The 11,539-nt window shown below is 26.3% G+C and overlaps 1 protein-coding gene across 1 annotated transcript; it reads left to right on the top strand.

Moving 5' to 3' along the window:
• Positions 1–5,474: 5,474 nt before the first annotated feature.
• On the top strand, positions 5,475–8,343 carry LOC101498230 (cytochrome P450 71D8-like). Its single transcript, XM_004511976.3, has 2 exons — positions 5,475–6,436; positions 7,526–8,343. The coding sequence occupies exons 1-2, from the start codon at positions 5,525–5,527 to the stop codon at positions 8,144–8,146; spliced, it is 1,533 nt and encodes a 510-aa protein (XP_004512033.1). The 5' UTR covers positions 5,475–5,524; the 3' UTR covers positions 8,147–8,343.
• The last annotated feature ends 3,196 nt before the right edge of the window (positions 8,344–11,539 follow it).

The raw sequence follows: 11,539 nt of genomic DNA, 5'->3' as shown, positions 1-11,539 counted from the left end.
TTTTGGATACTTAATTTTTTTCCTTCATATTTATAGATTTTGTCATATTTGTAGATATTTTGTCGTTTTATACTATTAACTGAATGTGTGAGTTTATTCACAAATTTATTTTTTCGTTTTTAGCGACTTTGAATTATATTGTTGATTGATATAATTTTTATCATTTTGAATGAAAAAATATCATTTTTAGTAAAAAAAAAAAGTTCTTCCACAATTAATGAACTCAAAATTCGATTTCTAGACCTAAAATTTGATTATTTTATCTTGATTTTTTTATATTAAAAATATTTAATTAATCTCAAGTTAAAAAATTCTAAATTTTGGCGGAGGAACTATTTAGAATGTCCAACACGTGTTTGAAAAAAATATAAAAAATTTAAAGTTAAAAGACAATTAAATATATTATATTTTAGCAGAGACAAACTATTTTTTTAATAATTTTATAGGAATTAAAATTTGTATCTTTTGACGATAATTAAAATTGAAATATTGAAATTTTATAAAGAATAAAAACGTTATTTCACCTTACTTTTTATTTGTAAAAATATGTTGTGAGCATGAACAAGGTGGGTTTGGTGTATGTGTTTAATGTGGCTCTTTTAGGAAAATGGTGGTGGAGACTAAAAACTGACATAGGAGGTTGTGGTTTAAGATTATATTTTGTTAGTATGGTTGTCGAAATGAAGTAGTGGGAGGGGGCACTTCTTGTGATTCGTCGTGGTGGAATGATATTAGGAGCTTAGAGGTAGGAGGTGGGGGAGTAGGAGAACATTGGATTAGTAATAATTTAATAAAAAAAAAGTAGCTAATGGGGTCAATACTTTATTTTGACTGGATTCTTGGTTGGGAGACGAACCTTTTGTAGCAGATTTAGATGCTTGATTAGAGTTGTGTGTGATAAATATATATCAGCAGTCCATATGTTTCAAATGGGGTAGGATGTTGAGAGTGATGGGTGGGGATTGTGTCATAATTTGTTTCTTTAAGAGAAGGAGTTGGTGGTAGAGTGTATGTCTTTGTTTGCCATTATTCACTTGCAGGATCATGTGAATGATTTGTGGCTTTGGAAAACTCTATTATTGGTATGTACTATTTGAAATATGCTTATCTTGATTTGATATAAAACTCAAATGTAGATCATTATCCCTTTAGTGACATTATTTAGAACAAGATGATATCGCTTAAAGTGTCTCTAATAGCTTGGAGATTGTTGCTCAATCAGTTGCCTTCAAAAGATAACTTGCTAAAGAGACGCATCCTATATAGTTTTTCCAACTTGTGTGTGGATGGTTGTGGGTTTGAAGAAACTATTCGACATCTAGTTTATGTTTGTCCCTCGTTTGGATTGGTATGACAAAATATTTTTAATTGGTTAAACATTGAGAACCCTATTTTTAATTTACCATTGACCCACACACAACAATATGGTGGGTCATGTGTGATGGTAGAAAATGTTCTCGTTTTTTTAATCTTATATGGTTAACATGCATCTGGACTATTTGGAAAATGAGAAATTATATTATTTTTAGATGTGAAAAATGTTACATATCCAAGTTATGGAATACGTTAAGCTTCTTTGTTGGTGCCAATTAAGCGTCTCTACTAACTTGAAGATTGTTGAACAATTGATTACCTACAAAAGATAATTTGTTGAAGAGAGACATCCTAATTAGCTCTTTCAACGTGTGTGTGGGTGGTTGTAGATTTGAAGAAAGTGCTCGACATCTATTTTTTATTCTCCCTCGTTTGGATTGGTATGACAAAATATTCTTAATTGTTAAACATTTAAGACCCCTTTTCTAATGTATTGTTGACCCACACACAACAATTTGGTGGATTATATTTGATTGGTAGAAAATGTTGTCGTTTTTTTGATCTTATATGATTATCATGCATATGGACTATTTGAAAAATGAAAAATCATAATATTTTTCCGCGTGAAAAATATAACATTATCAATGTGACAGAACACGTTAAGCTTATTTGTTGGTATTGGTTTAAATATAAAGAAAAAAAGTTTGAGTAATATTTCAATCAATACTGGTCAAATCTAATTTAATATTCAACTTATTTTGTGATGAAAGTTTCCTCTTTTTATCAATATATCATTTGATTGTTTAAGAAAAAAAATAATACAATAATAAATTTAACATGAATGTATTGGTATGATTCTATTAAATATTGAAATTTTATATGCACTTTCATGAGCACATATTTTTCTGTGCACGACATGGGCTTATTCTAATTTACTAGTACTACTATTAATTGTTTATGGAAAAATGTGCTGCAAAAAAGTTCCACAATATTGTTTTTTAGAAATTCTTCATAAATCAATTTTTTTACAGGAAGTTCTCCATAAATCAACCTCCTTCTAGATTGTCCACGTACGAAGGAATTTTTTGAGTATCTAGATCCTTAGAAAAATGCACAGTAAATAATCAAATACCCAACAGAAAAATTAATTTACAAAAAAAAAAAATTATTAGAAGATTTCACCATGTTCAACAAAACAAACTTTCACAAAATATGATGATAATATAAGATAATTATACTTATCTCCAGTCTCTACCTATATAAATTTAAGTAATTTATAAACTTGAATTCAAAGAGTATGACTGTTGAACATGGAAAACTCTCTTTCCAAGTTACACCTTTTCAATTTAAACTAGTATTTTTTTAGGTGTATTTAGATCCCCTCTTATATACTATAAAATATTCCTAGCCAAATATCAGAAGTTAAATCCTAACTTCACTCTACTAGCTCCTGGTGATATATGTATATAGTTGACATATAGAAACGGTCATCATAATTTGCGGATGAATAAAAAAAAACGGTTGTGGTGAAATGTTGACCATGACATTGTAATTAAATACTACTACTACTATATGTTAACTGAAAATATTTGCTAACTGACTTTTTAAACAGTTGAATAGCAAATTTCTTAGCAAGATCGTCATGGAAGTGAATTAGTCTGCCATGATACGTAAATATGTGAGAACTTTGGTTCCAGTGGCTCGTCACCTTAATTGATTACTTTCATAATGAGATTTTTCTTGCTGGTCTTGGCTGATATACCAGGGGCGTTGTGATTTATGATTTATGAAGTATACTAGTAAGAAACATATCTTGTAGATTAAACGATCAGTTAAATATTATATAAACAACTTGTAGTTCATTGAATTCGATAATTAAATAAGTTTATTTTGTTCGTTCAAGTGTTTTGCATTAATGTTAAAATAAATTATAATGTTTTATTGATAACAATTTATAATTGATATGATTTATAATGTTGAAACATACACAATTAAATTATTACATAATTATTTGTTATTAGTTGACTGTGTAAACAAATTACGTTGACAATGCATGTTCTTTATTCCCTTAAATTTATAAGTTTTATAACGATTTATTTAAGAAAAAAAATCATTTTAATAAGCTTATAGATAATGTATCTCAAAAAGTCAAATATGATTTATTAGAATAATTTAATTTTTTAGTTTAATAATAAAGACATCATTTCTTTGTTAATTTTGTTGGGAGTATGATGCAAATCTTAAACAAACAGATGGTGAAATTGATGATGACGAAGGTTGCACAAATAAATTATAAAGTATGTGTATTACACTTTGATTTACCCCACCAATCTATGTATATCAGATACAAACGAGTTAACTCGAATCTTCTTCAGGATACTTTGGAATTCTTGAACACATTCATATCAAACATATCGATCAATGATAATTTACAGAATAAAGTTCATTCATTTACTCTCGTCTACTATAGAAAATAACAAATGACTCATAAATTTTTTTTGATAGAAATTTGACTTGTGTAACATGAATTTTCGCCTTGTCCTTTTTGCCTCTAAAATATATATATATATATATATATATATATTTATAGAGAAACTTATATCAATTAGCGAACAAAAACAACATTTAAAAAATATTGTAACATTCGGTAACTTAACATATGCATTAGTTCGATATCTAACAAATGCATTAAACTTAAACTAAAACATTACAACCATTTGACCAAATTATAAATTAAATTATTTTATTTTACTACTTTAATATAGTTATTAGAAAATTTTAAACATATATATTTTGAAAATTTCCCCTAACAGATTTCTTAATGCAGAAGCCAATAAACCTAATCATATACAATTACGAACAAGTTGTTGTTCGTATACCTACCTAATCATATTATTGCAAAGGATATGTATGATAGTTATATGATTTGTTGATATCAATCATGCACTTATCTAAAGCATAATATTGAAGCAATTGACGATCTTATGTTTCTTCCTCAACAGAATCTCTCGAGTTTTTCAATGGTATTTTAGCCTCTCTTAAGTTAGGGAGAATGAATGTGATGAGTTTGTTGTGCAGAGACGGTCTAACTCTTATTGCAGACAAAGTTTTACTATTGTAGCTATCACGTTGAATATTAAAATATATTTCCACATGATTTCATAGAAACTCTTTAATGATCTTTTATAGAATGTATTTTATTTTTTCCTACGATGCTGAGCCCCGAACTTGGTAATTGAAATATTCTTTTTGGTATTTAATTAATAATATTTTTTATTTGATAAAAAATATTAAATAATAATTTGAAAATTATATTTATTAAAATTAATATAATAAAATAATAGCTATTATACAATATTAAATGAAAAAATATTATAGAAATATGTTATATAGAAAAGAGATTAAGGTTTATAATAAATAAAATAATAAATAAAATAAATATAAAAATTATAATAATTTTACCGGCGAAATACCTTCGAGGACGAGATACATATCAATATCCTCAAACCTAAATATTGTTATTTTAATTGTTGAGTTCACTAGCCATATATAATAAACAATTATCTTTTTCATTTTATATAGTTGTACTTAAATAAAAATACTCTCAACACTTGAATATTTCAAAAATCATAAATTTCTAACATAATATTTAAAATACATGCATAACACACATCAAAAAAATATAAATCAATTATATTAATAATAACTATACGTCGATAATACAAACATTATAAGAAAAAATATAGGTGGTCCAACAACTAATTTATATCAATAATACCTTATTAAAAAAATAATAATAAAAAATATTTGCCATGTGAACGAGTTGGATTTATTGATTCAAAATATTAAATTCCCTGCATGAATTAAATATTTTTCTTTCAAATGAGTTAGTTCAAATTAAACCTAAATTTAAACAAGATTACCTTTTATATATATATATATGTGGATAGATTAGTTTACATGCATATATATAGTCAACTAGTAATAATTAACCAATTAAGACTGCAATAGTAGTAGTATATACCAAGACTCGTTCAATTCTTCTCAATCACGTTCTCATCGTATACATTTTCACCAACATAGAAAAGTAGGGGCACATGTATTGTCCTAGTATATAGATAGCTACATTCATGAGTCTATAAATAGGACCTAACTTTCTCAACACAACAACACAAACACCTGAGTATTAATTAAAATTAACTAATATACCATGGATCTTCAACTAATTTCCTCCTTTGTTGTTCCTTTCTTTGTCTTCTTAATGCTACGATTTTTTGCAAAATTTTACAAACTAAAAACATTTGGTTACAAATTGTTACCCCCTGGTCCAACAAAGTTACCATTCATTGGTAACTTGCATCAAATAGCATCATTAGGATCACTTCCACATCGTGCTTTCCAACAACTTGCTCATAAATATGGACCTATTATGCACCTTAAACTTGGTCAAATTTCTGCTGTTGTTATAACCTCTCCAAAATTAGCAAAAGAAATATTAAAAACACATGATATTACTTTTGCTAATAGACCAAACCTTGAATCAGCTCATATTATGACATATGGTTCAATAGATATTGCATTTTCTCCATATGGTGATTATTATAGACAAATGAGAAAAATATGTATGTTAGAGCTTTTAAGTGCTAAAAGGGTTCAATCATTTTCTTACATTAGAGAAGATGAGACAAATAAATTTATAGAATTAATTAAATCATCAGAAGGGTCAGAAGTAAATTTGACTAATAGAATATTCTCACTTGTGAGTTCAACTGTTTCAAGGTCAGCATTTGGTGACAAAACAGAGGACCAAGATGAATTTGTGAGTGTGATAAGAAAAGCAATAGAATCTGTTGGAGGACTTGAACCTGCTGACTTGTTTCCTTCATTCAAGTATATAATACATGTGTTAACTGGCAATAAATCCAAATTGGAGAAAATGCATAAACAAGCTGATAAAATATTGGAAATCATTGTTAGTAAGCATCAAGAGAAACAAAGAAGAAAAAAATTAGATGGGAGTGATGAAGAGCAAGAAGATCTTGTTGATGTGCTTTTGAGAGTCCAACAAAGTGGAACTCTTGACATCCCAATAACAACTAGCAACATCAAAGCTGTCATTTTTGTAAGTAAATATTTTTTTGGATTTATTTTTGTAGCTAGGGTGTTAGGTTTCATTTATAATTTGTCATTTGTCAGCTAATTTTGTCACATTTTCAAGCTAAAATTTATTAAAGAAAGAGACGAAAACTAGGGATATAAACCTAACTTAAAAAAAAAAATTAACAAAAAGTTTCTCAAATTAAGTAAGTTTTTATGTCATTTGGATGGGTATATAAAAATTATTTTTTTTTGCATATTTTTTTAAAAAAAACTTAAAAATCACTTATATAAAGACTCACCGTAGAATGATTTTGCAAATAGATAATATACAGTTGTCGCCTTCTTTTCTTCATCAATATATCTCTTACTATTTGTGAGAATAACAAGTCTTAAACAATTATAAGATTTAAATTATCATATATGATAATAACATTTTCAATCATTAGTTTTTGGGTGAAATATATTTTTAGTGCGTATAAGATTTCAAATTTTTATTTCTAGCTTTTATAATATTTTTCTTCAATTTTTAGTTCTCACAATATTTTGCATCAATAATTTTAGATTTTATTGTTAAGTGAACTCCGGTGTACCTTTGAGTTTTTGTAGGCAGATTTTAAAAATTATAAACATATATGTTCTCTATAAAATTTTTAAATTTTTTAACAAGTAGTGATGGATTAATTATGATTTTTAAGCGTAAAAAACTATAAAAAAAATTAAAATATTGTGAAAACTAAAATTTAGGAAAAAAATAACTATTAAGATTAAAAACAAAATTTTAAATTTTATAAGAACTAAAAAATTTATTTTTATCATATATTACACAAACTAATTTTAAAATGAACAAGAAATTATAAGAACTATAAAAATTAACATGGAAAAAAGAAAAACAAATTATATGTTTCAAAGACTAAAACAAACAAATCTTTTCATGGAGTCTAAAAATGAAAAGAGATATATTTGAAGGATAAAAATATATACAACCTTTATTTTTAGGCATATAAAAGATTATTTAAGTTGCTTCAAAATTGCTTATCAAATTGAGGGTATAGTTAAAAGTCCTTTTTTTAAAAAAATGATATATAAATATTTTTTTCATTTGTTAATTCAGGATGCATTTGCCGCGGGAACCGACACAACAACATCAACAATAACATGGGCTATGGCAGAATTGATGAAAAATCCACGTGTGATGGAGAAGTTACAAAGTGAATTAAGAGATGCATGCAAAGGAAAAGAAATAATAACAGAAGTTGATGTACAAGATCTTCCTTATTTGAAGTTAGTTATAAAAGAGACATTAAGACTACACTCACCTACTCCTTTATTGCTCCCTAGAGAATCCACTCAATTAACCAACATTGGTGGATATGATATTCCAAAAAAGACTAAAGTTATGGTTAATGTGTGGGCCATGGCAAGAGATCCTTACTATTGGAATGATGCTGAAATGTTTATTCCAGAGAGATTTGATTCTAATTCTATTGATTACAAAGGAAATCATTTTGAGTATCTTCCTTTTGGAGCTGGAAGAAGAATATGTCCTGGCATGTCATTTGGTATTGCTGGTATTATGCTTCCTTTGGCTCTATTATTTTATCACTTCGATTGGAAACTTCCAAACCAAATGAAACCTCAAGATTTGGATATGACTGAACATTATGGATTGGCAATTGGAAGGAAAATTGACTTGTGTTTGATTCCAACGGTTTATAATTGTAGTGCTAGTTGATATTGTAACCGTACTTTAAAATAATGTGTCATGTCATTTTTTGTAATAAAAGTATAAACAATAAATGCTAAAGTGTCCCCTTTAGCAAGAGATTTGATTATGATGTCTTATAAATATATATGTTTGTATCACTAGATGTTAGCTTTGTTGAATCTGAAGCAATATGAACATTTATTTAAATTTTACTAATTTGTAAATTCGTTGTATTTTTTTTCTTTCTAGGGATGTATATTTATATTCAAGTATTTGTATTTGTATATATTTTTTAAATCTTTTTTTTAAATCTTTCATGTATCACATGTTTATTGCAAGAGGTATTCACAATATATATATATAGGAGGTGTATGGACATTGTGATGAATTATTTTTGAGGGGCAGTGGCTTCTAATATCAGTAAAGTAGTTCTGTTTATGATTCCACATATATAGATTAAAGATAAAATCTCAAATGAATTTATAAAAAGAGACATCGTGGTTTTATTTCTCAACTAATGAGTTTAATTACTTTATTCTCCGAATGAGATTTTTAAATATACTATGATTGAGTGAATGGAAGAAATAGAAACATGAGGTTTGTATACTTTGTCCAAATAGAACATATTTTATTTTGGAATGAGCAAATAGGCAAATTAGTCATTTCAAAGCATAAGTTAAATTAATCATTGAGTTTTATAAATTAAAAAATACATATCAAAAATTATAAAATAGTAATTAAAATGGTTCATATTTAAATTTTTATCATTAACAATTATGATATGACATGTTAATTGAATATTTGATACTTACACGTTGATAAACTAATTTTTCGATAAAGTTTAAATTTTGTATGGACTAAGTTGTCCAAAATTAGTCGATAGACAAATATATTGTTCACAACTTTATCTTTAAGATGACAAAAATTCATCGACAAATATTTGTCCGTAGGAAAATGATATTGATGTGAGATCAATGTGATATACCACATATTCAATTACAGAAACACATCAAAATATTTCATGATAAAAATTTATAGAATAATTATTTTAATTGATATTTTATAATTTTAAATATATATATATTTATCAATTCACAAAATTCAAAAAATAGATTAAATTATTTACAATTTCCTGATCAATTTAGATATTCACTCATTTGAGTATTCGGCTTTGCTATTTGAAATCATTTTACATTCCAAACCAAAAGCCATGCAGAGACGAACATAATAAAAAGACTAAGATTATTAGAATAATAATGAAATCAATTCCACCTCGTGGATCACTTGAACAAATTACTAATTAAATATTGGTAGAAGTCAAGACTAAATATTTTGTCCATATCCAGTCAACTATTGACTTTACTTGTCTAGTATTTAATTAGTTTATGACATATTTATTGAGGGTGAGACTGAAGTTAATTTTGTCGGATGTGTAGTCGTGACGTGGTTAATTTAAATATTTGTATTCAATATTTTCTTTTACCAATTCTTAGGGTTTGATTGGAGTCAATTTTGATCTCGTTTCTTACAGTTTTTCTGAAACTAATTTTTTTAACAAATACTTTCAACGAGAAATTGATTTAAGGTTATATTTGATTTAGTTGAAATATTTGGTATAATTAATTTAAAAATATAGAATGACATAAATGATATTTTTAATTAAAATTAAATTTTATAAATTAATGTTTAAAATATTTTAAAAGTAGGAATTTAAACTATAAGCTAAAAGTACATTTTTTGGCCTTAACAACAAAGCCTAAAGTTTCTCATAACAAATTATTTTAAGTATTTTATCTCCTTGCTACACCATTTTTTGGATTATAAATTATAAAAAATATTTAAAATAAGAAGATATTTTGAGTAGCTTTTTATAAAAGATATAATTTTTATTATATTAAAATATGCAATAATAAATATATAAATTATTGAATATTAATTTTTTTAATTTATAATAAATAATTTTGAAATAGCTTCTACAAATTTTGAGTAAGTTAACATCAATTATTTCTAAAAATATAAAATAAAAATTATTTTTTAATACGGTTGACGAATCTCTTAAGACTTCATAGTTTGTTTTTTGATTATTATTGTGGTGTTTATATGTCCAATAAGTTTTCGCTTGGACTTAGACTCTCTTTTATTTACCGGAAAAATGTATATAAATATCACTACACGAAAAATATGATTTTATAGGGCTTTTTTTAAGCTATTTACAGTATTTTTTTCTCTCTAAAATAAGCGTTGTAGCATCTAGCGCTGTAAAAATATACAACAGCGCTTTATAAAATAAAAAAACGCTATAAAATAGGTAGATATATTGCGCGCTTGTTATGCACATTTTACAACGCTTTTTCAAATACAACGCTTTTTCAAATAGCGTTGTAAAAGGTGCACTCAATATATGCATTATTATGCACCTTTTACAACGCTTATTTGAAAGAGCGTTGTAAAAGGTGCATTCAATATATGCATTATTATGAACCTTCTACAACGCTTTTTCAAAGAAGCGCTATAGAAGGTGCATTCAATATATGCATTATTATGCACCTTTTACAACGTTTTTTTCAAAAAGCGCTGTAAAATATGCATTCTTATTTTAGTTTTATTTAAAAACGTTGTAAATGAAATTTTTAAAAAGCGTTTTTTGGTTTTTTATGACATTTTTTTAGAAAGCGATGTCTTTTAATTTTTTTTCCAAAATTATTTTCATCTAAAATCAACTCACAATCAGTTCATACAATCATTTCACAATCAGTACACAACAACAAAACTATATAACTTAACTTTATAACTTTACACAACAACAGAACTATATTCATATACATATTCATATATTGACAACAACACATATTCATATAACTACATATTCACAACTTTTCAAATGTGCCCTATTCATATACATATAACTAACAAAACTACATAGAACATAACTACCATATATTCAGATCCCTTGCAGCATGCTATTTCCCAGCAAATCAAATAATTTTCATTTCAATCACATACTGACATCAGTCTTCCTTTAATTCAATTAGATCTTTCTCAGAGTATGTTGGACTGGAATTGTCAAAGTACTGTGCAATATAAAAATTGAACATGAACAAGTTAGATTCAAATATATACATAGTTTATATATGAAAATCAAATAATGAAAATACTGTACCGTTTCTGGGATAATAGTTTGATTTCTATCAACAATCTCCTTCATGAATCGCAATATATAGTACCCACAATCGATGTTGTTAGTTTGAAGAGGGCACTATAAAATAAAACATATAAGTCAATAAAATATTTGTGACTTTTGCTTCGACACTATAACACCTCTTTGAGCTCGAAAAACTTGTAAAGCACTATCGAATAAATAAATGTGATTATTATAGCATTAACAAACACATTTTATATATATATATATATATATATATA

The sequence above is a fragment of the Cicer arietinum genome, chromosome 8 (assembly GCF_000331145.2).
Source record: "Cicer arietinum cultivar CDC Frontier isolate Library 1 chromosome 8, Cicar.CDCFrontier_v2.0, whole genome shotgun sequence".
Classification (NCBI taxonomy): domain Eukaryota; kingdom Viridiplantae; phylum Streptophyta; class Magnoliopsida; order Fabales; family Fabaceae; genus Cicer; species Cicer arietinum.
Note: the sequence above shows the minus strand (reverse complement) of the source record. Positions and strands in the feature narration are given on the sequence as shown.